Source organism: Orcinus orca, chromosome X (genome assembly GCF_937001465.1).
Source record: "Orcinus orca chromosome X, mOrcOrc1.1, whole genome shotgun sequence".
Lineage (NCBI taxonomy): Eukaryota > Metazoa > Chordata > Mammalia > Artiodactyla > Delphinidae > Orcinus > Orcinus orca.
Window position 1 is genome coordinate 100,607,534 of NC_064580.1, and position 24,559 is coordinate 100,632,092.

Below are 24,559 nucleotides of genomic sequence, written 5' to 3' on the forward strand. Positions count from 1 at the left end.
GTCTTCCCCACCCCCAGCTGTGTGTGCTAATCAAAAACGTCTCCAGACATTTCTGAATATTCTCTGGGGGGCAAAATAGCCCCTAGTCTAACCCCTAACCCCTCTTTATTTTTCTTCATAGCACTTACGCCATATTACATTATGTTTATAATCATCCCTTATGTTATATGTTATTTGCTTATTAGTTGTCATTAGAACGTGAGCTTTTGTACAGCAAGACTTTCTTTCATTGATTGCAGTATCCCCGATCCCAGGAACAGTATCTGGTACAGTTTTTAAGCAGTAATATATCAAATAGATTAACTTCACAGTACATTTTCTTGAATGGTGTTGTGTTCATCTTGAGTCATTTCTCTATTCAGATTGCTTCCCTTTATTATAATTAAATTTATATATGAAAATCAGTGGAGGACCTAAGGAATAAAAAGCATTTTTGAACAATAAGTATTTGAAATTGCTGTTGAAAGTCCAACTGTCTTTACTAAAAAAATATACCCAAGTGATTATAACCCTCAGGACATTAGCCCTCTTTTCCGATAAATTAACTTTTTGTCATTGATCAGTTTTTTTCCCCCATTTTTAACAGTTTCAGAATAAAGCTCATTAGCACTTAGATACAGTGTTAAGTTATGAAAGCACAAAAATTTAAAAGTTATTTATACATTTGGATTACTCATGACTGCATTTATTTTTATGAACTCTATATTTGTTTTGGCTAAACGTTTATTTACATTAACTCTTGAAAAAATTGGCACTGAAGATGGTATTGTAATTTCAGACGTACTATGTAATATAATCAGCATTAATTCATAAACTGTTCTATTAGACTAAGGGGAGAATAAGGGGCATAAATCTTCTAAATAGCTACAGTAGAAATTGTTTTATACCATGGCAGTGTTTTATTGGTGTATAATATATTAATTGTTTAATTTTTAAAGTCCTGTCAGCTTTATGATTTAATAATAATTTTATTCAGCAGCTATGCTTTCTTAAAATTAGGGATGCTATTTTTAAGTAAAGCTACTTATACACTGTTTAAAACATTAAAAACATGATGTAAACCATGCCCTTTCAGTTAAAATTTGCATTTCCCTTTCAAACAGCCTTTGGTACCAAACAATAAGAAAGAAAAACATTGTATTTAGGCGAGCTTATGAACTGAGCCTAAAATGAAGAAAAATACTCTAATAGGTTAATTTGTTTCCGTTTTTTGCTTGGTCTCCCTTTTTACAAAGATCTCAACAGCAATGGATTCATCTGTGACTATGAACTTCATGAGCTTTTCAAGGAAGCTAATATGCCATTACCGGGATATAAAGTGAGAGAAATTATTCAAAAACTCATGCTGGATGGTGACAGGAATAAAGATGGGAAGATAAGTTTTGACGAATTTGTTTATGTAAGTATGTGAAAACCTACCATTATTAGAAGTGATGATTGCTCCTTTGTCTTGTGGGGTCTTTTAGTAGTAAGTCCTATTAGGTTCCTAAATATATCATAGTAGTACTGTTATAACTAATAAAATTTCTCTCATCCCACCCACTACATTTAGTTCATTCTTTTAGCCATTAGAATATCTTAACAAAAGAATCAAGAAAAGAACACTTACAGAATCAAAGATATAATGCTCTGCTCACTGTGTAAGGTGAACAGTCTCCTTTGGGGGCATCATTTAAAGGGCATTTTTCAAGGTGTGAAATGACATCCTCCAAGTGCTTTTTCTATCGGGAACAGTGTACTCCCAAATTTTAACGATACACCCTGACTCACAGTCTTGGATGCTTCCTGAGTTGAACTTTCTGATTAAAAAGATGTTTGCTACTCTTGTGGTAGTAGTATTTAACTGTACCGTTTTCCCTAGGATGATGATTTTGATAATTAAAAGTTAGAAGCACATCTTTTCGGTCCATTGGAAGAGGCACTTAAAATTCTTGTTTTCTTCTCTAGTATCATCAAATACTCTTCAAGGTTAGGGGCTGATTTCTTAATTCCTCTACCCCCAAGCACCTAGTGTTCCATACTCAGTGCGTAGAGAGTGTATGTGTGGTACTCACTATTGAAGCCTAATGCTTTTAGCTGCTAACTAGCAGGGTCAAGGTTTTTCTAGACATACGGCATTTTCCATCCATATTCATTAACAAGGTATTTGAGATATACATTAAAGAATAGCTGTTGCCTCTCCCCTCAGTTAAGGACACTTAAGATTTTATTGTTTTTATTTATTATTCATTTAAGGCTGAGTTTGACTAGATCGAATTTGGCATTCCTTATATATATTGCAGATAGGTAATTAGTGCCTAATACTTATCACAAACTTTCTAGCACTCCTATCCTTTTCCACGTTTGTTTTTGCCCCAAGACACCTGAAATGATAGCATATACTCCCATCAGTAACCATAGCTCAGTAAAGGAGGTGAAATTCTGATATGTTTTTTCCAACTAGAATTAACCCCTTTAGAACACCTTGAGAGTTCCAGAAGCAAATTGACTAAGTAGTGGTGTCTACTCAACTGATAGCATTTGCCTGGGGGTGGGGCAGGGCAGGGCGTGGCTGGGAGGAGGGGAGTGTTACTTTTTTTAAAAATGCAGACATATTTCATAACTACAATGCTATAGTTCTTGCCATCTCCTTTTGAAATACTGATCTCCTCCCCACCATTTTTTGTCTCCAGTTATTGCCAAAGCCTTTTGTTTCGAATCCTATGTTCAATAGTAAGTTGCAATTGACTTGCAATATGAGCACTTGCATGTCCTCTGATGTATAACTTGCCTCCCTTGTAACTGCATGTTTAATTGTGAGTTTAAAGCAGCTTAGAGCAGTAGATAACTATGATCACTTATTTTTGATATAATTTTCTGCTCAGAATTTTTTAATCTACTAAAAAGAACAGACTTAAATAATCAAGATTTGCAGTGTGCCAGTATTTTGAAGGACACAGTTATGAAATTGTCTTTGAGAAAAATCATCTTAGGGAAATATTTAATTTTGTATATTTTGAAACGTTGCTGATTCCACACAGCTGTTTGTGGCTCTTAAGTGAAGGCTGTGATTACCCTAGTATTTTCTTAAAAAGCGAATAACAGGCATAATAATTTTGGCATCACCAGGGATTTTTTTAAAAAATAAAATACTAATGAGGACCTTGTTGGTTAAAATGTATATTTTAGAATTGGAAGAAATCAATATGTTTATACTCCTTCATTTTTCAAATTAAAAAAACCTGGGTTCCTGAAAAAGGAAGTGACTTGCCCAACATTACACAGGGGACTAGTGGCTTTTTCCAGTTACCTCCCTTCTATTCAAGAAATTTGAAATCTGAAGGACAGTAAAATAACCCACATGAAGTTTCAGAATGATACCACCGTGACTGTACTGAAAGAAAGATGGGTATGTAACCAACCAAATGTCTGTCCACTCCCATCTGCCTTGTCATCAATGAAACATCTTACAAATTGTCAGACAAAGTATGGGTAGATCCTAGTTACCTGAGCAAGAGGAAGCACATTATTCCTGTCAGGGATTAACATAGGAAGTAGAAGTAAACATGTTCTTGCATGTTAGATTTTTGGTTTTTATTTTAAATTGCTACCTAAGAGGTGTTAATTGCAAACCAGGCTACAAACAACATGTTTATATTAATTTTGGAGAAGAATATATATATATGGCAGAAAAGAGCCCCCAAATCATATATAAACTTCACGTGTTAAAATTAAATATATTAACTGATCTTATTTCTTCTAAGTATTTCAAAACTAAATTACTGGATTTTTATACTTCCGAGGTAATAGTGGGGTTTTTGTTTGTTTGTTTTGTTTTGTTTTTTGCGGTACGTGGGCCTCTCACTGTTGCGGCCTCTCCCCTTGCGGAGCATAGGCTCCGGACGCGCAGGCTCAGCGGCCATGGCTCATGGGCCCAGCCGCTCCGCGGCACGTGGGATCCTCCCGGACCGGGGCACGAACCCACGTCCCCCGCATCGGCAGGCGGACTCCCAACCACTGCGCCACCAGGGAATCCCAATAGTGGGGTTTTTTACTTCATCTGTAAAAAGACTGGTATGGCGATAAGTTCTTTCAGCAGAGAAATCTGCATTGAACTCTTATTTTCACAGTGAGAACCTTGCTCTTACATAATGGTAATAAGTTATTGACCTGTTTTAGAACTTTTACTAATATTACCGACCTCATAGGATTAAGTAGCTTCATATATGTAAAGTGCTTAGAACCATACCCGGTATATAGCAAATGCTATACAGGTGTTAGTTGTTGGTAGTTATTTCTATTTATTAAAAAGGCAGTGTTCTTTTCCTATTATTACTAAGTTTAGGCCTACAACAGATTCCCCGAAAAGTAAAAATTCAAACCTGCTGCGTTGGAAACAAGCCTCAAACACTGGAAGCCAGTCAGTATTTTTTTGCAATTCATTCTAAAATCTTTCCTTCTTAAGTCCTGTGCCTCTGCATTGCTTTGGTTTGGCCACTAGTGCTGATCTAGGAAGGTGATGACACTTTTGAAAGGAATAAGAAACATATACGTTTCATAAAAGAGACTGGAAAAGATATATAGAACCAGAGTGAGCAGTGTACACCAGGAGTTTGTTCACACATGATAAAGCAAGTCCCTCCTCATGGAGGGAAAACAGCATGAAACAGTGAGCTCATTAGTATCACCACGGGCAGCTTTGAAAAGATTCATTGACAACTCTCCAGCACAGTAGTTGGCCTGGTGCTGTCTCTGATTTCAGAGATTCTTGTAAAGCCAAGGCTTATACTCAAATTGCTTTATCATCCACTCGACTGATTCCTTTACTAAAGTAGAAAATAAAATGCAAATTCTCACGTAGTGAATCAATTTAACAGATACATAAATCTTCAACTATCACTTATCTTTTAACATTTTTTTAAACCTAAAGAACAGAGGAAAATACTATGAAACTGAAAATTTGAGCCCGGCCAGAAGAATTTATTTTAAAATATTTAGAGAAGGAAGGTCATGTAACTTTTGTAAGACAATTGAAAATTAACTCATTTAATTGCAACTTTGTATTCAACATGTTATTCCCAAGCATCAAGGGTTTAAGTAGAGCTATGTAAGTAATTGCGTTAGAATATTGTACAGTAGACATTCTTCTTTAAAAGTTATTATTATTTGTATTGTTCCTCTTTTCCATGATGTTTACAAAGTTTTTCAGCTGAAATAGTGATCATGGAAACAACCTAATTTTTAGAAGCTAATGATCCTTAAGGCAAAAATAGTCGTGATAAGAAAAATAACTTTTCATATGTCATTCTGAGGGTAGTAGCTTCGAGGCAATCACATTTTGGAGATTTTTGTCGTTCCAGTGATTTATGGTATCTCAGTCAGGAGAAGCACACATTTTATATTTTAATTTACTACACAGTGTTATACTAAATGAAGTAAAGTTCAGAATGAGGTAGAATAGTAAATATTGTTTTTCCACTGAGCAGACACGTATAGTTATCAAAGAGGGAGCTGTGGGAACAAAATGCATCACAGTTAAGATTGCTACATTCCCAAGTAACCATTTTGTTGTCTAATCTTGGCTTGGAAGGTAAGGTAAATTAAATGAAATTACAGGTGGAATCAGTGTGAGTAAAAATAATTTTAATAATTTGAAATTACCCAGAGTACATGAGTCAGTTCCACATTATGGATACTTAACAGGAGTCAGTATAATGGCCAGAGAGGAGGAAGAGTGATTTCATTGGCTGTGTGTAATATTTAGAGTAGTCAGTGTGTGTGTGTCTATATACATATACAGACATAGACGCGCGCGCACACATTCTGAGTCTACCTCTGAAATTACAGGTATAGCACAAAATCACAGCTATGGAAATTGAGTAAGCTTGATTTTGTAAAACTTACTGCTTACTAACTATTTTCCTAAATAAAATTGGGTTTATAAGTCCAAGGAAGGCCAGGATTTCAGGACGGTAACAGGAAAAGATGACTTTGTGATGGGGCTACAGCAACTTTCCTACCAGTTAGAAAGAGTCTGTCTCAGTTGATTAATTACAAAAAGATGCTCTCCTGGAGAGACTAAATGTAAAAAGGCACTCCTCTTTCTGCCTGCCACAGTCTTGCACTAGACACCAGGCCTGCTTAGGGGAGCATGGGCTGGATTTCAGCTTCTACTCATGCCTGCTCTCATAGACACAGCCTGAACTGCTAAATACGGTGACCCTGTTCTATGACCTTCAAACATAGGCTACCCCTCCTGAGGTGTGTTTGTGAGTATGTACGTGTCAGTAATGTTAAAGGCCTTTGGGTTATCTTCTGTTTGCTCAGCAACTTTTCCATTAGGGCCGTAAGTTTCTTTCGATAAGTCTATTGTGTTCTAAACATGTTTTAAAGAAAATGCTACATCTTGCTCTTGTTTTTCTGGCAGTGGCTAATTTAGCCATGCACATTGGTAGCTCAGGAACAAATTGGAGATTAGGTAAGTTCCAGTATTTCAGACATGTATAGGCAGACCTTTGGAATGTCCGGTCATTCAGTCAAGCGGTTAGAGTAGGGTATGAAATTTGCTTCGTTACAGCCTGCTTTTGTACAATTAGAATGTGCAGGTTAATTTCATTAGCCATGTGCCTTATTGTGAAGAGAAGCTCGATCACTGAAAAGCCTCTTTTCTGGGTTTATTCTTTTTTTTTTTTTTTTTTTTTTTTTTTTGTCTGCGTTGGGTCTTAGTTGCTGCGCACAGGCTTTCTCTAGATGCAGCGAGCAGGGGCTACTCTTAGTTGCAGTGCGCGGGCTTCTCATTGCAGTGGCTTCTCTCGTTGCGGAGCACGGGCTCTGGGCACACAGGCTTCAGTAGTTGTGGCTCTCGGGCTCAGTAATTGTGGCTTGTGGGCTCTAGGGCGCTGGCTCAGTCGTTGTGGTGCACGGGCTTAGTTGCTCTGCGGCACGTGGGATCTTCCCAGAGCAGGGCTCAAGCCTGTGTCCCCTGCACTGGCAGGCGGATTCTTAACCACTGCGCCACCAGGGAAGTCCCAAAATTTTCATCTTTCTTTGCACTATGAATTGTGCTTAAAGAAGGGGGAATCCTTCAGTCTTTTCTCTCCAGGAAAGGAACAAAGCCTTCCTTGTTCTAGAAAATTAACAGATTTACCTGTGCCTTTGAACAACACTAGTCTTTGGCTTAAAACGGATTCAGCGCATGTGGCACTTGATGTTTTTGACAAGTGTGTGCAGTTGACCTTTGGCACTTCATTTTTGGTAGCAGTATTGAAGTACTTGTTTAGCATCTTAAAACTCAAGCCTAGTTTGCCTTATCTTTTAACACTCATCACCTATGGGGGAAAATGTAGGTTACCACAGTATAAAAGAAGATAAATATGCTTATGGTTGTACCTGATTGAAAATTGTGAATCAACAACATATTTTCGTTACTAGATTTTCCAAGAGGTAAAAAGCAGCGATATTGCCAAAACCTTCCGCAAAGCAATCAATAGGAAAGAAGGGATCTGTGCTCTGGGAGGAACTTCAGAGCTGTCCAGTGAAGGAACGCAGCATTCTTACTCAGGTAAATAGTTTCACATGTGTTAGGTGAACACAGTGAACTAAGTAGGTTGCCTGCTATAATGTCAAGGAGGGGCTCTAGAAATACATTGTCTCCTAATTAAGAATACAGTCGAAGTCGTTGTGACCTATATTTGGACTTGGGACTAATACTTCCCATAAAGGCATTACAGGTATTTATTGTACGGCTTCGTTAGCTTGTAAGAGCCATGATACAATACGTGCACAGATAGGCTTTATTACAGCAGAGCCCTACAGTAATATAAATAGAATTTCTAAAGAATTTTGTAACTAACTTCTAAGGATCAGTTAACCCTGCTCTATTCTTTTTGTTTATTTTATAGCTCCTAATAGCCACTGTGTTGCATTCACTTGTCTGGGTTTCCAAAGAGGATAACAACAGGCTTGTGATACATTAACGTACAGCTCTCCTGAACAACTATTTCTGGCTTTAGAGTCAAATAGTTAACCTAGAGTATGAACTAATGTCTTCTTATTCCACATAATTTTAGAGGAAGAAAAATATGCTTTCGTTAACTGGATAAACAAAGCTTTGGAAAATGATCCAGATTGCCGACATGTCATACCAATGAACCCAAATACCGATGACCTGTTCAAAGCTGTTGGTGATGGAATTGTGCTTTGGTAAGATTTCCAAAAATAGTCTTCCATGTAATTGACATAGTTGTTTCTGGATGCTTGACGGATTCATCTCGGGGAATAGCCAGAATTGAAAGTTGTCTAGGTTCTGCCCATTTCATCTCTAGGCCTGTCCGTGAAAGTACCACCAAAGGTGAATCTAAAACTCAGTCATTTAGACCAGAGACCTCTTCCTAGAGAAGCTCTCAGCTTCCAATTTCTTCTCACCACTGAGTAAGCTAAACAATACAACTTAGTTGAACTTTTTATGTCAGCATCTCTTTATTCTCAAGTACCATAGGTTCCAAAAGAGAAAAACAGGCCACTCGTCACTTTTCACCCTCCAATTACTTATTTCTGAAAAATGCATTTGTCACTCCTGCTGCCCCAGACCCAACAGTGGCTTGGCAGAAATGATATAAGATTATCCGCAGTTTGTCAGTGAATGCAACTCTTTTTTGAGGCAGTGGCGTACAGTGGTTAAGAGCATGCTTCATAATCAGTCTGCCCGGTTCCTATTCAGGCTCTGCCACTCAGTAGCTATGTATCAATAGCTGCAATCAAGATACTGACCCCTTTGAACCTTCCTAAACTGTTGGTGGGAATGTAAATTGGTACAGCCACTATGGAACACAGTAAGGAGGTTCCTTAACTAAAAATAGAGTTGCCATATGATCCAGCTATCCCACTCCTGAACATATATCTGGAAAAGACAAAAGCTCTAATTTGAAAAGATACATGCACCCCAATGTTCACAGCAGCACTATTTACAATAGCCAAGACATGGAAGCAACCTAAATGTCCATCAACAGAGGAATGGATACAGAAGATGTGGTACATATACACAATGGAGTACTACTCAGCCATAAAAAAGAATGAAATTATGCCATTTGCAGCAACATGGATGCACCTAGAGATTGTCATACTGAGTGAAGTAAGTCAGACAGAGAAAGTAAAATACCACATGATATCACTTATATGTGGAATCTTAAAAAAATGATACAAATGAACTTATGTACAAAACAGAAACAGACTCACAGACATAGAAAATAAACTTATGGTTACCAAAGGGGAAAGGGGGAGAAAGATAAATTAGGAATTTTGCATTAGCAGATACACACTATATATAAAATAGATAAACAATAAGGTCCTACCATATAGCACAGGGAACTATATTTAATATCCTGTAATAAACCATAATAGGGAAGAATTTTTTTTAATAAATAAAAGGTACTTGATCACTTTGCATTTCAGGATCCATCCATTATGATCCCCATATTATTGTACTTGCCTCACAGGGCTGTTGTGAGCTTTAAGTGACTATATATAGAGCACTTAGAACAGTGCAATGGGTATATTTCTGATGACAGTGTACAATATATAAAATTCTTTTTTCTTTCAGTAAGGTCATTTTGGTTGTTTGAAAAGCTGATTTTAAAAATGTGAAATATCCCCTTACTTGCCACTTATCAGCTGTAAAGAGATATTCCCGATATGTTTTAATATAGAGACTCATATGGTACTATTTATTTAATATTTAAATTTTGCATGGAAAGAAGCCTGGTTTTCCCTATGCAGAATAACTTGTTTTAGGGCAGTATTATAAACATCTAAGATGTTAGAGTCTAACTCCAAATTTTACCAAATGAGATTCTTCCTAAGTCAGAGTCTAACCTAATTAAGATAACTTTTCTTTCTCTCTGTATTATCACTGTATTTCCAGCACCAAATATAGTACCTGGTACATCATCTAGGCACTCAATAAGTATTTGGTGAATGAACGAATCTCATGCTCAACTAATTTTACCTCTTTGTAGATAAATGGTCGTTTTAATTGTGCATTGTGTAATCTAGAAGAGAGATTCCGTTTCAATGTGCGATATTATCTGTTTTTAATATTTATTCAATAAAGTTTTTTTTAATATCCGAGTAATTCATTCTTCTAAAAGAATGTGGAAGTTACAAAAAATTAAATAAGACAGTATACCCTAATGCCCAACTCAGAAATACTCAACTACTGTAAATACTTTGGTCTTTTTTATTTGCATTTTTATATGTATAGTTTTTTTGAGATCAACATGTTAAAAGTCATATGTTGCATTTTTTTCAGATTATATGAGAGACATGTTATAATAAGCCTTACAGTATTTGTGTATATTAAAGATTATTTTAAAATAAGTCAACTCATTTCAAAATTTGTTTCAGTAAAATGATCAACCTTTCAGTTCCTGATACAATTGATGAGAGAGCAATCAACAAGAAGAAACTTACACCCTTCATCATTCAGGTATGCACCATTCTCCCCTCCTTCCATGAAACTACTGTTTGAGGACCTGTTCTACAGACCATAGGCTCTGCACTTTTCATCTTCTCATTTAATTCTTATAACAAGTCTGAGTTGAGGATTGTTTTCCAGATTTCATAGAAAAGAGAAACTGAGACTCAGAAAGGCTTCTGAGCTGTACTGACGTTGCTGCTGGAAGTAAAGTTCAAATCCAGGTCTAACTGTGAAGCAGTTCTGTGTTCTTTTCATTGCATTTTGTGTTCAAACATACAGAAATAAGCTCTTAATTAATTAGCATGCTTAAAGAACAAAGGGCTTTTATTTTCCATTTAGTGGGTATTAGACTGTTAGATAGCAAAATTCCCTCAGGCAAGAGCATCTTGGGATGTGGAGATTGAGAACTTCTAGAACTCTCAGGTGTATTCAGTAGACCTCTCATTTAGGCATTTTTAGAAATACGACACTTAACCCATATGGATATCCTTACTCTAGTAACTCAGCCTTTCCCTTTAGTGTCAGTGTCCTTAAGAAGGGACCAAATAAAAATACTGAGTTAACTTCCCCTGTAAATCTGAAAAAGACAATAACAATAGGCTAGATTTGTTTTAGCTATGCTTTTTTTTTAAATATTTATTTATTTAGGCGGCACCAGGTCTTAGTTGCGGCACGTAGGAACTTCATTGAGGCATATTTAGTTGTGGCACGTGGGTTTCTTAGTTGTGGCATGCAGACTCATAGTTGTGGCATGCATGTGGGATCTAGTTCCCCATCCAGGGATCAAACCCGGGCCCCCTACATTGGGAGCGCAGAGTCTTACCCACTGGACCACCAGGGAAGACCCTAGCTATGCTTTTAATACCAAAGCCTGGATATTGCTTTCTGTGGATCACGTATGGGTAAAATTAAGACATAATTTCCTTGCTGAGTGTTATTTTCAGTGAAGGGAGAAATAGACTGCAAAAACGCAGAAAGGTTAAGAAGCAAGTGTTGTAAATTGGCTGTCTTGCAGGAAAACTTGAACTTGGCACTGAACTCTGCTTCTGCCATTGGGTGTCACGTTGTGAATATTGGTGCAGAAGATTTGCGGGCTGGGAAACCTCATCTGGTTTTGGGACTGCTTTGGCAGATCATTAAGATCGGTTTGTTTGCTGACATTGAATTAAGCAGGAATGAAGGTAATGGAACACAGTCATAATTTTGAAAGTCGTTTATTGGTTATTTTTTTCTAGTCATGCAGACTGTCATGCTTTCACTTAATTGAGGTGATTAGATGATAACTAGAATTAAACATAAGGTAATGTTATAGTGTTATTCAGGAAAATAGCCTAATTATAACTTTCTTCTTTAGTAGTAATTAACATTTGTCTGGCACTTTAGAATTCATTGTACAATAAAGGCACGAAAGCACAGAGAGTTTAAGGAACTTGCCCAAAGTCCCCAAACTTAATATGTATTCTTTTCTGCTCTGACCACACAGTCCCCACCCCATCACCACCCTCAGCTCCACTGCTGCACACCATCTCCTATTATTTCCCATACCTTTTCTATTCTAGCATAGATTTAGGCCTCTTCAAAACTATTCTAAATTGCCCCTGGTGGTCTCATGTTTCCTGAATTAGCAGAAGCATCATTCTTATAGGATAGGTTTTGATATCACATCATAGACTTCTAGGATATATAAGCATATGCAATACAATTGTCCTGGGGTGCTCGGAAGTACTACATTATCTTCTCCTTTTGAAGTTTAAAATATTAAGCATCACTCCAAATATTCACATTTTCTTCTGGAAATCACCATATCAATCCTCAGTTACTTTGGGGGAAGAATATATACTGGGGGTTCTCAGTATTGCAGGGTCTCACAATGCCTGTCAACAGTCTTATTTTGCACATTTATCCAAAACTTTATTAAACTTACACTTTCAATCCACTCAAAGGGGCCTATATTTAAACAAATAAAATTTTTCTAATTGCTGGCCTCTTCTGAGCAGAGGCTTCTGCACAAGTAAGAATGTTGCCTCTGCCCTTGCTTAAATCCCTCCGTGCCAGAGTGACATGGCATGAAGCAGAGACCATGAAAGATGAAATTTGCCTGTTAGAGGTATCGTTTAGACCTCTTTGGAAGTCAGGCAGTTTCAGTCTTGTTCAATGTAAATCTCCTTTTATCTTATGGGAGGTAGTTATTGCATAAGGACTACACAACTTCTTCATAAAACAGTGCTTGAATTTAGACAGTGCTCTGTACAGACACCCAAGCTTCTACCTCTTACCTCTGGGAATATTTATCAAAAAACCCTTGGCTTCTTCTAGGCATTCAATTCAACAACAAAAAATTGTTGAGCAGCCTTTACATGTTAGATGCTATAGAAAATGTAAAGTTGAATTCTGTTCCTTTAAAAGTAGGTTTAACACTTCAAGAGTTAATTAGTTATACTTAAATATAAATACCTTAGGGTTTGTATACTCGTTTAATCAAAAGGTTAAGTAAAGGGCTCCAAAATTTTAAACATACTCCCCCAAGTCTCTGATTTTAATATTATTTAAGAACAATTTATGTAAATATATGACATAATGTGAAAATGTTCAACTTAAAAGCTAGAACATTTGGTATTTGGAATGTGAAGAATAATAAAGAATATGTTATAATATATATTTGCCTTGTATTCTCATAATACAGTGTTTCTATCTGTATCATAATTATCTACTTTTATTTATCTTTGTTATTAGACTGTGAGTACCTGAAAACCAGGCACTAGGTCACAGTACTTTTAGTACCTCTCTTACTTACTTACTAGAGTGTCAAAAGACTCAATAAACTTGTAATAACTGTTACATGGAATATATTGGTTGTGGGTTTTTTCCTTATAGCCTTGGCTGCTTTACTTCGAGACGGTGAGACCTTGGAGGAGCTTATGAAATTATCTCCAGAAGAGCTTCTGCTTAGATGGGCAAACTTTCATTTGGAAAACTCAGGCTGGCAGAAAATCAACAATTTTAGTGCTGACATCAAGGTAACTGTGCAGTTATCGACACTTTGGGGGAATATAATGACTCGGGAGATTTCATGCCAGCTTAAAGGAGGGGGTCATTCCTATGAGTTTATCACCCAGCCTTGTTGCCTCTTGGCCCTGACGGTAGATTTCAGTAGAGAGATGGAGCCAAGTAAGGAGCACTAGCGCCAAGTCTAGCTTTCATTTTGCGGAAAGGGGTAAAAAGTATTATATTATAGTCCTAACATTTTCTATTCTACCTACTGTTCAACATGGAGTACGAAAGGACAGGCAGTCATGACTCTTCTGTTGCTAACTGCCTTTTCCAGGCCTCAGTGTACCTTTTAGTAAAGACCTGGAAGAGAGAGGGCCTCAGGATTCCCTGTCTCCTTCTGTCATGTGCTCCCTCCTTCAGGCACTGAGTTCTTGAGGGTAGTTACATACTTTTATTTATGTCTGTGTCTCCTACCTCAGCGTCCGCCCTTGCATTACCGCCCTCCTACTAAAGCCCACCTCTAACACAACACCTGGCACATAAAAGACCCACAAAGATTTCTTGCGTTGAGTTGAATTTTGGCACTCACTGCTCACCACGAGCACTAGGGAAAACTCGCAAGGGCAGGAGACATCGGTAGCATTCATTTACCACACGTTGCCTCTGGCATCTCGGGGAGACAGGGCCAAAATCACCAGGGCAGATATCTTGGCATTCTCATTAACCAACTCGACTCTCCAAAATCCGGATGTTGGAACACAGGGAACAAACTCAAGGATCTTCACCAGATGTCACTGGCCAATAGGGCTGTGAAAATAGTCTGTGACCACATCAGTTTATTCAGTGGTGAGAGAAAGTAATGGGATATATTTGCATTACTGATTTCATCAGTGAAAATTAAGGATGGCCCCAAAATTATAAAACCAACTGACCCCACCTCTTCTTTTAATTTATGCAACATGCTTAGCCAGCTATATTTTGCTTTACTCATTAGATACGTTCCCAAAAACCATTCATAAATGTATTTTATGTTCGGAGCACATAATTTAAATGTATAAAAGGGTATCTTATATACAAATGAATATTTTTTTAAAAAATATTCTGCTTTGAATATTTTTAAAAAGCAGAGGATTGTTAGGTAATGTATGTTCAAGTTCAGATTTTCACCTGTACAGCCCCTTTTCAGGGTAGTAAGTACAGACTCTGTGGGGTCTGCTCTTTACCTGTCTTTCTCAAGTACATAGGGTTAGATTACGAATTGTTTCTGCACCTTTAGTAGGTAATTGTAAGCGAAAGCACTTTCACAACTGTAATGCACTACTCCTTGGAAGGAGATAACCCCTATGCCCACTAATGGTATGATCTGGGTTTGCATTCCATGAATTGCTCTGAAGTGGCTTTCACTCACCTGATTCTCCCCGATCTTAGAATCGTTTCTGGCGAGTGTATCAAACTTATTGGGGTGGCTCATTTAAGATGCAGCTCTCCGGGCAGCTCCCAGAGATCTGTGCTTGGTAGGTCTGAGGTGGGATCCAGCAATCTCCATATTGAACAACTTCTCCAGGGGATTAGGATGCACATAATCCGTAGGGTTTACCACAAGAAACATTCCTTTATAATCTGTCTGGACTGTCAAGGCCTAGTAATAGAAAACTGTCATAGCTGGGAAGGTGATCTTCAAATATAACATGATTAAGGAATCTTCACTCCAGTTCCTGTCCTCTGGTACAATTTGACATGTGTGTTGAAGACCCTTCTAAGTGTTCGCGCTTGGTACAGTGGTTTTCACGTTTTGTTCTGTGCAGTGTCCACACAGCCTGCATTCACCCAGCGCACACCCCGTATGAGCAGTGCCATTTTGTTTTAGGTATTGGGATTCCAAGTGAAAGTGTTCAAGTGGTGAAAGAGTTCAGGGGCTTAAAACAAAGAGAAGCTTGTTTGGTTAAATATATTCAGATAATTAAGGGTTTAATGTTATTTCACCACCTCAAGTGTTACTCGTTTTAAAATTTTTGTCATTTAAATACATCTTTAACACAGCTAATCTCTTCTCCATACCTTATGGTATATACATATTGTGCTTTGTAATGATGTAACCTGTTTATTTTTTCTTTCCCTATGCTTCCTGGATTTCTCCTGTCCTACTTTTTTCTCTTGCTTGTTTTATCTATCAAGCTTATTGACTTCAGTAACTCAGTGAAGGTACAGAACTAGTTACGTGTTTACTAGCATTATTGTATTGATGACTTCAATAAATTGTAAAGTCATGACAAAATCCAGTTCATCCATATTCAAGGCAGACCTAAGGCCAGAAAAGTGGACTTTTCTGGGGAAAGGAGCTGTTAAATTAGAAGATAGAGATTTGTGTCGTACATTCTCACAAAATCCGATGCAAGTATCCTTCCAAACATGGGACAATAGGATACATTCATTCTTTATAAATGTGATCTCACTGACATTTTCAATTCATTTGTAGGATTCCAAAGCCTATTTTCATCTTCTCAATCAAATTGCACCAAAAGGACAAAAGGAAGGTGAACCACGGATAGATATTAACATGTCAGGTTTCAATGTAAGTATAGGTGTTCTTTTGAATTCTACAAGCTTACAAAGTTGTTGTCAATTTCTTATAAATAACAAGAATTTTTATAATTGCATGTTGTGGTGTTGACAATTTTAAGCATTATTTTAAAATTTATTACTGTAGGTGTAATTCAGAGGCAGAAAGACGCTTTGATTTATGTTAACAGTTTATTCGTGAGTTCTGTAATTATGGTGGCATTGGTTCATATGGATGGCATAAAATGTTCAAAGCAAGTGTGGGGAAATAAGCACTAGAGACTAACGTTTTCCAAGTATTTGGATTACAATCACAGTGATAGATTTAATGACTACATATTCATATATGCATCTGTAATATTCCTGTGTTGAGAGTAATGTGAATATGTTTACAAACTGCTGCTCCCTGAAATCCAGTTTGGGGAATTACTGTCACGGAACATGTTCCCTGATTACATCACTTATTTGTTCAATGACCTTGGACAAGCTCCTTCCCGAAATTGAATTTCACTTTGTTCATACATGAAGTAAAGAGTTGGCCTAGACTATTTAGTCCCAACTTTCTAGGATCCTGTTGTTGCTAGTACTCATTAGATGTGGAATGTATTCTACTGGTTTTTAAAAATCCACATTTCTAGCATATTTCACAGTAGGACTGAGTGGATTACACTGGCTAAACCATTTATGCTGCCCTTATCAGAACTGAATTTGTAACTGACTTTGTAGTGCTTATATTTCTGTCTGTTTTTAACTGTGAAATTCTTCAGTTCAGGTCACTCTTGGCACGAACAAGGGGCCCTCTTGTGCACTAAGGGAGCTGTCTCTATCACTCCTCCCTAGTTGATCTTAAAGCACTCCCTTCATTGTCTCTTACCTCCTCAGAATCCTTCAAGGTTTCCCCGTTGACTCTAGAGTTCAATCCGAAATGTTCTGCTGATCATGTAAGGCCCTGCTATACCAGTGCAATTTCCCACTACTCTGTACCCACCACACACACACTCATTTTACCTCTGAGCCTTTCCTCTTGCTTTTCCCCTTGTTTCTCAGTGTCCTTCATCTTTTTCAGTCTTATATCTTCTTTAGGGGTGTGTGTGTATATATATATATATATATATATATATATATATCTCCATCCATCACCACATCAAGTTTCCTCATGATCCTTTGTAATTCCTCCCTGCCCCCATACTCCCATACTCCTCCATCCCAGGCAACCACTGATTTACTTTCTTTAAGTTTAGTTTGAATTTTTGAGAATTTTATGGAATCATACAGTATGTATTCTTATTTTATCTAGCTTCTTTCACTCAGCATAATTATTTTGAGATTCATCCATGTTGTTGCATGTATCATAAATTCATTCCTATTTTATTGCTGAATAATAGTCCAGTGAATGGATATACTATAATTTGTTACCCATTCACCTGTTGATGAACATTTGAATTGTTTCCAGTTTGGGGCTATTACAAATACAGCTGCTCTGAACATTCATATACAAGTCTTTGTATGCATATACGCATTCATTTATCTTGGGTAAATACCTAGGAGTGGAATGGCTGGGTAGTATGGTATGTGTGTGTTTAACTTTTTTAAGGAGCTGCCAAGTTGTTTTCCAAAGTAGTTGTACCTTCGCACATTGCCGCCAGCGGGACGTGAAAGTACCAGTACGTCCACATGCTCACTGACACCTTAGTGTGGTTAAACATGAATCATTTTAACAGGTGTAGAGGTGTCTCATTGTGATTTTAATTTGCATTTCCCTAATGACAAGTGATGTTGAACATCTTTTCACGTAGTTATTTGCCATCCATATATCTTTGTTTAAACACTTTACCCATTTTAATTGCATTGTTTGTTTTCTTCTTGTCAAGTTTTGAGTGTTTTATATATTTTGAATACAAGTCCTTTATTGGATATGTGATTTGCAAATATTTAGTCCCGGTGTTTTTCAAAGAACAGACGTTGTTAATTTTGACAAAGTCAGATTTAGTTATTTTTTTCTCTTATGAATCATGCTTTTGGTGTTGTATCTAAAAACTTTTAGCCTAACACAAGGTCACAAGCATTTCTCCTTATGTTTTCTCCTAGAGGTTTTATGGTTTGGGGTTTTACATTTAGTTTTACATTTGGGTTTTAGATTTATAGTGTTGGGTTTATACATTTGTGTGTGTGTGTGTGTGTGTGTTTGGGGTTAATTTTGAATATGATGTGAGGTATGGGCTGAAGTTCTTTTTTGCATATGTATGTTTTTTATTTGATTATTTTTTGTTTCACTATTCTACAATGTATTTATTTGAATTTTTTAAATTTTGGGCTATTTTAAAGCTTCCTTCTATTCCAATATTATCAATGCTTTTTGTTTAGGAATGCCAAGATGATCAATAAATAAGGGATTTTAAAATAAAGATGGTAAATAGCATAAACCAGGGGCATTAAAGTAACAACTGATAGGTTACAAGAAATAAAATAGGCTCTGTGAGAGGAAGTCACTAGGCTCACAGAGAGTCCTGAAGAAAGGCTGAATCCCTCTCAATTGCCCATCTGCTCGTGGTTACTGATTGCTCTGCAGATGGTAACAGAGAAGGGTAACACAATAAATACACATTGTTCTGGAGTCCCAGACAGTCAAGGCACCTCACTGGAGATTAAAAAACTAAAAATACCACCACCCATTAAAGACAGAGTTAAGACTCTCAAACTATACAATCTGCATGCACCGTGTTGGTTTAGAAGTAACATTCCTCAAGTTCCCTTTCTCTCTTTTTTCCTCCCAGTTATAAAATCCCTTTTCTTTTCACATGACACTGTTTTCCAGAAGAGCTACTTTTGCCCTGGGGTAGACTGGGGTGGAGATGTCTGTTGTAGCTGCCAAGAACAGTCTGGAGGGCAGGTCACTAGAAAGGAATAATCCAAAAGCAACTGTTTCTCCTGCAGCTCCAGGAGGAGGAACTTTTATTGGTGGGAGGTGGGAATGGTGAGCACCTGGGAAACTATTTTTACATTGGTCTGAAATCATCAGATCTATAACTTAAAAATCTTCACCAAACCATACGTTAGTCAAGAGATCAGCATGCATCTTTCCAGAAGAAAAGAAAGGCAAAATGGAGAAGAAGAAAAGTTAGGAGTCCTAGGAATTAGTTGAAAGTAAGTATTTTTTTTTACAGAAATGGACAACTTTGCTTCCCGGGTGGAAAAGTAAAATAAAACAAACAAAAAATAGTTGAAGAGAAAAACAACGATTTAAAATATGCAATTTAAACTTGAAATAAAATTATCGGAACCTGGTATCCCTGATTATTATTTTTAAAATATTTTCTCATAATTCCATCATCTTTTTCAGCCTTACACCTTCTTTAGGGCTTAATTTAAAAATCTGAACAGGTTTTGCTTTTTTCTTGATGAATTTTGCCATGAGAGATGTAATCTCTATTGAGTTAAATGTATTCTGTCCTTAGATATACGATCTGGTGCCATCTAGGGTATTTTCAAGGTACTGCATATCCAGCACAGCCAACTTTTTTTTTTTTTTTTTTTGCATTCAAAACAATAAGTACCATATATTGACTAAGAGAAAACAGAACTGTATACCCAGCCTACCATTGTAGGAAAACATTTCTATATTTTTAGTATGGTCTTTTAAAAAATGTCTTCTTATTTTACTTCAACAGGAAACAGATGATTTGAAGAGAGCCGAGAGCATGCTTCAACAAGCAGACAAATTAGGTTGCAGACAGTTTGTTACCCCTGCTGATGTCGTCAGTGGAAACCCCAAACTGAACTTAGCCTTTGTGGCTAACCTGTTTAATAAATACCCGGCACTAACTAAGCCAGAGAACCAGGATATTGACTGGACTCTATTAGAAGGTAACTAAACGTTTCTTAAATTATGTTTGGGACTACAGAGTAGAAATACATAGGCCACAGTGATTTCATAATCTTGACTTTAATAAGTTTCCTTATCCCCTTTAGCAACTTTATGCCTATATGCATAAAATTTACACACATTTGCACAAAATTTATAAATTTACAATATTTATGTTTCATTCTTCCAGTCAGACTAACTGAAACTGGCCCCAGTTCCTTTCACACTTAACCTACTCAAAAAATAATAATAATGCATGGTAATTATTCGTTTAAGTTCAGGAAAGGCAGAGTTTACCCAGTTCCTTTCACACTTAACCTACTCAAAAAATAATAATAATGCATGGTAATTATTCGTTTAAGTTCAGGAAAGGCAGAGTTTACCTTTGCCAGATTATATATGCATGAAGTATAGTACTTAAAAATTAACAAATGTAAATAGTAGTTCATTGCATGTCTACTATCATTACTATAAAATCTTTAAATTTTATGCTTTTGAAGTTTCAAATAATTTGTTGCTCTAATATAGGCATGTAAAAGGAGTACATATATGTCGTTTAGTATTTGTTAAATGGGTAGAGGGAAGATGTAGATTAATATGAGTATAGAGGTTTATATGATATGACCCTAGCAAATTTTTAAAATAAAAACTAAACTGATAACATCAGTTACTTTAGAGGTATGGGGATTTGGGGAGATACTGGAGAAGGATTAGACAGAGGAGGAGATTTTAAAAACTTCATACACCTCTAAATTGCTTAACTGGTTATTAATAAGGTTGTATTCTTTACTTTTAAAATAAATTCATCCAGTTTAAAAAAGAAGCATGTATCTAGAGAGAATGTATTTAGAGAGGCTGCTTAGAGACTCACAATGGAGAAAAAGCTCTAGATCTGTAAAGAAGAAATAAAATAATCTTATATGTGGGTTGATGTTATATGCACATATACAAGGTATTTAGTGAATATATAAACATTGTGAATATTTTTAATAGGAGAAACTCGTGAAGAAAGAACCTTCCGTAACTGGATGAACTCTCTTGGTGTTAATCCCCATGTAAACCATCTCTATGCGTAAGCCTTCCTACTGCTATTGTAAACAGTTATGAACATCATGAATGGACGCTACACAAATAATTACAGCTCTAAACCTTTCCTAAATGTTAGTTTGTAGCATATTACTTATATTGGAAAATGTTGAGTGGTGACTCCCATTTTCATTTCCAAATACACAAAAGCCCAGATTATTTCTTTACATGATCATTAACATTAAGTGAAAGAATGTATAAATGTCTTTCTAACACCGTAGGGAATAGATATTTATATTTTGAAACAGAGACCAGAGGGTGCCTTAAGCAGACCATCCATGATGCCTTGAAGGCTTTGTACTCACTGTTCTCTCAGCCCGGAATGTTCTTTTCCACATCTAATGCGTTATTCCCTTGCTATATTCAAGCCACTGATTCAGATCTTGACCACCACCTACCACTACCTAACCCCTAACCTCGTTCTTTTTTTTTTTTTCATAGCAATTAAATACACCCCAAATCATATTATCCATATACTTGTTTCTTCCCTCTCTCTGTCCCTCTCTCTCTCTCTCTCTCTCTCTCTCTGATTTAAAGGCCAGGGATTTTTGTCCTATGTGCCCAACTTCTAGAACAGTACTTTTCAAACGATAAGCTCTCAATAAATATTTTTAAGAGAATTGGATGGTGTTAGCTCTACTTTCAGCACAGATTGATTAAAAAAATAGGAGTCTTGGGTATTATCTATGGTTTTATATATCTTGTTTGACAGTGTAGTGTTATTGTTTTTAAGGAAACATAGGCCCAGCTGTCTGAAAGCATTGATCAAATTCTTTTTAAATCATTAGTGACCTGCAAGATGCCCTGGTAATCTTACAGTTATACGAACGAATTAAAGTTCCTGTTGACTGGAGTAAGGTGAATAAACCTCCATACCCGAAACTTGGAGCCAACATGAAAAAGGTAGATAATTAGGTTGCTGCATGTATTTCTTACAGACTTTTAATTCACAATTTGTTTCTTTTGTTTGGGAAACTCGTTGGCTCTGAGCTTCTTAAGGAAAGGAACTGTGTCTTAGTTTTGTGCACACGTCCATATACAGATTAAACAAGTGAAAAATCTTTTAAGCATTTGCTTTTGTGTGTTTGCAGCTAGAAAACTGCAACTATGCTGTTGAATTAGGGAAGCATCCTGCCAAATTCTCCCTGGTTGGCATTGGAGGGCAAGACCTGAATGATGGGAACCAAACCCTGACTTTAGCTCTAGTCTGGCAGCTGATGAGAAGGTATGGTACACAATTTTAGCTGTTTAAGCTTCACTATAATACAAGTCTGTGATCTAGTCCTTATTATTTTTAAGCAAATGTATCGAGGACTACATCTTTGAAATTTCTGTGTTTAGACTCTGAAGTGAGCTTAAGTAATGAATATATGTTGGATGGCCAATGAGAGATGGCTTCTTGAAAGTGAGGCAGCAGAACTGTGACTATTTCCCTTTTTGCATAGGAAGCCTGACAGACTTGAGCCTCATTTAGTGTCGGTGAATAAAAATAGCAAAAATTATGAATACCCCATGTATACATTTGAGAAAGATCTCTTAACTGTAATGCTGAAAAGCATTCATTATAACTGGGTACCAGCCAAAGCACAGCTTATTTTAAGTCCTTACCATGGTTGGACTAGTACAAAATGAGACTGCAGTAGACTGTTGGGCTTACTCATTAAAGCACTGAGAATCTTCCCCCCACCAGTGCAAAAGGCAGCTCAATGGCAAGCCACTACTACTTGAAATGTTGGTTGTTTTTTTTTCATACAGTGCAACTCTCTTTCCATGAAATCTAAACCTAAAGAGAAGAAATTAAAGATAAAGCATCTTTCTAATTGAATTTTTTCTCATGAAGTAGATCAGGACCTTTTCTTCTGCTTCTTTTAGATATACCCTCAATGTCCTGGAAGATCTTGGAGACGGTCAGAAAGCTAATGATGACATCATTGTAAGCTGGGTGAACAGAACATTGAGTGAAGCTGGAAAATCAACTTCCATTCAGAGTTTTAAGGTAAGAATTCCATGTTTGACTATTAAACACTGTTTGCTCTAGAAAGTATCTATAATTTGGAAGGCTAGCTTTTGGTTTCTTTGTGAGTGAGAATCATTGTTGGGCCAATGGCGTGATTCTTTTTTAATTCACTGGACTTTGTTTCTGGCAGCTTTATATAGGTAATCCACGTTAATTTGTACACATTGAAATTCTCAGATGTATTGTCCTTTTACACTAGGACAAGACGATCAGCTCCAGTTTGGCAGTTGTGGATTTAATTGATGCCATCCAGCCAGGCTGCATAAACTATGACCTTGTTAAGAGCGGCAATCTAACAGAAGATGACAAGCACAATAATGCCAAGTAAGGGATGCTGCATAATATCCTGGCAAGAGCACAGGCGTTATAGTCAGGCAGACCTGCATTCTCATTCAGGTTCTGCCACTTGAGAATGATGTCACCTGGGGGAAACCTCTTCTAGCCTCAGATTCCTCATCAGTAAAATGGGATCAATAATACTTACCTTGGAGGGCTTCCCTGGTGGCGCAGTGGTTGAGAGTCCGCCTGCCGATGCAGGGGACACGGGTTGGTGCCCCGGTCCAGGAAGATCCCACATGCTGCGGAGCGGCTAGGCCCGTGAGCCATGGCCGCTGAGCCTGCGCGTCCGGAGCCTGTGCTCCGCAACGGGAGAGGCCACAATAGTGAGAGGCCCGCGTACTGCAAATAATAATAATAATACTTACCTTGGAGATTTTGAAATGTATAAAATCTGTAAGAGCCTAGCGTTGCACCTGACCTAGTAGGTAGGTGCTCAGTCAGTCGTTGCTTTAGTAGATTACAGAAATAATGTATGTTTTAATGCAACTTAGCTGCAAACTCACAAGTGAAAGATGAGCTAAGAATAACCATGCCTTTGATAAGAGTATTCTTCTGTCGCACTCTTTTAACGCACATTATCTAGTGATGTCTCTCTTACTGTGCATAGACCAATTTACTATGTATGTTGAGTTTATTATCTTGGTCCCTTAAGTGGGTAGGATGCTAAACCCTCAGGTGGAACTGTGCCTTGAAAGTTTCCTGTGTTTCAACAGTATTGAGGTCTTTTCCACCTGTCTCTTCTCTTCTCCAAAGACCTAGACTGTGATCTGGTTTCACGGGTAACCCATGAAAACTTTCCCAGTACACACTGAAAATCAGCCCCCAGCTGGGCTTCACAGGATAGCTAAGAAACATTACTGCAAAACTTCGTGGTTAAGCACGTCATTTCTGCCCTCCTTAAAAAAATATTTGTAGCGTAATATGATAAAGATTTAATATCCATAATTTATAGAGAACTCCTGAGGCTTCTTTTTTCAGATGCTTGATCATCTTTAAAGATTCCTGTTACAGAACACCTAGAAATGCCTTGTGTATTAATTGAGGGAAGCTCCTGCAGATTTCCCCAGCTGGACATGTCATGTTCTTTTCTCCCTTCCTTTCTCTACACTTTGCATTCCTTGCTTCGGCCACTCTGGCCATGTACCATGTAGGCTCTCTCCCCTCCCTTGAATATTTGGAAGTATTCACTGCATCTACCAACTTGTGTTTTGCGTCTGGCATAATTTTTTCCACCCCAAATCTCTAAGATCTC

General features: G+C 37.2%; 1 protein-coding gene across 5 annotated transcripts in view; it reads left to right on the forward strand.

Annotated features, from left to right (window-relative positions):
- PLS3 (plastin 3) overlaps positions 1-24,559 on the forward strand; it is a 92,440-nt gene that overhangs the window by 63,529 nt on the left and 4,352 nt on the right. For all 5 annotated transcript variants that reach the window (XM_004283976.3, XM_033413345.2, XM_004283977.3 and 2 more), the window contains exons 3-15: positions 1,236-1,399; positions 7,411-7,540; positions 8,049-8,181; positions 10,381-10,462; positions 11,469-11,634; positions 13,328-13,470; positions 15,921-16,016; positions 19,672-19,867; positions 20,859-20,937; positions 21,740-21,854; positions 22,043-22,176; positions 22,824-22,947; positions 23,168-23,292. In XM_004283976.3, the coding sequence (XP_004284024.1) occupies positions 1,236-1,399; positions 7,411-7,540; positions 8,049-8,181; positions 10,381-10,462; positions 11,469-11,634; positions 13,328-13,470; positions 15,921-16,016; positions 19,672-19,867; positions 20,859-20,937; positions 21,740-21,854; positions 22,043-22,176; positions 22,824-22,947; positions 23,168-23,292 (1,687 nt within the window). The remainder of the gene's footprint in view (positions 1-1,235; positions 1,400-7,410; positions 7,541-8,048; positions 8,182-10,380; positions 10,463-11,468; positions 11,635-13,327; positions 13,471-15,920; positions 16,017-19,671; positions 19,868-20,858; positions 20,938-21,739; positions 21,855-22,042; positions 22,177-22,823; positions 22,948-23,167; positions 23,293-24,559) is intronic.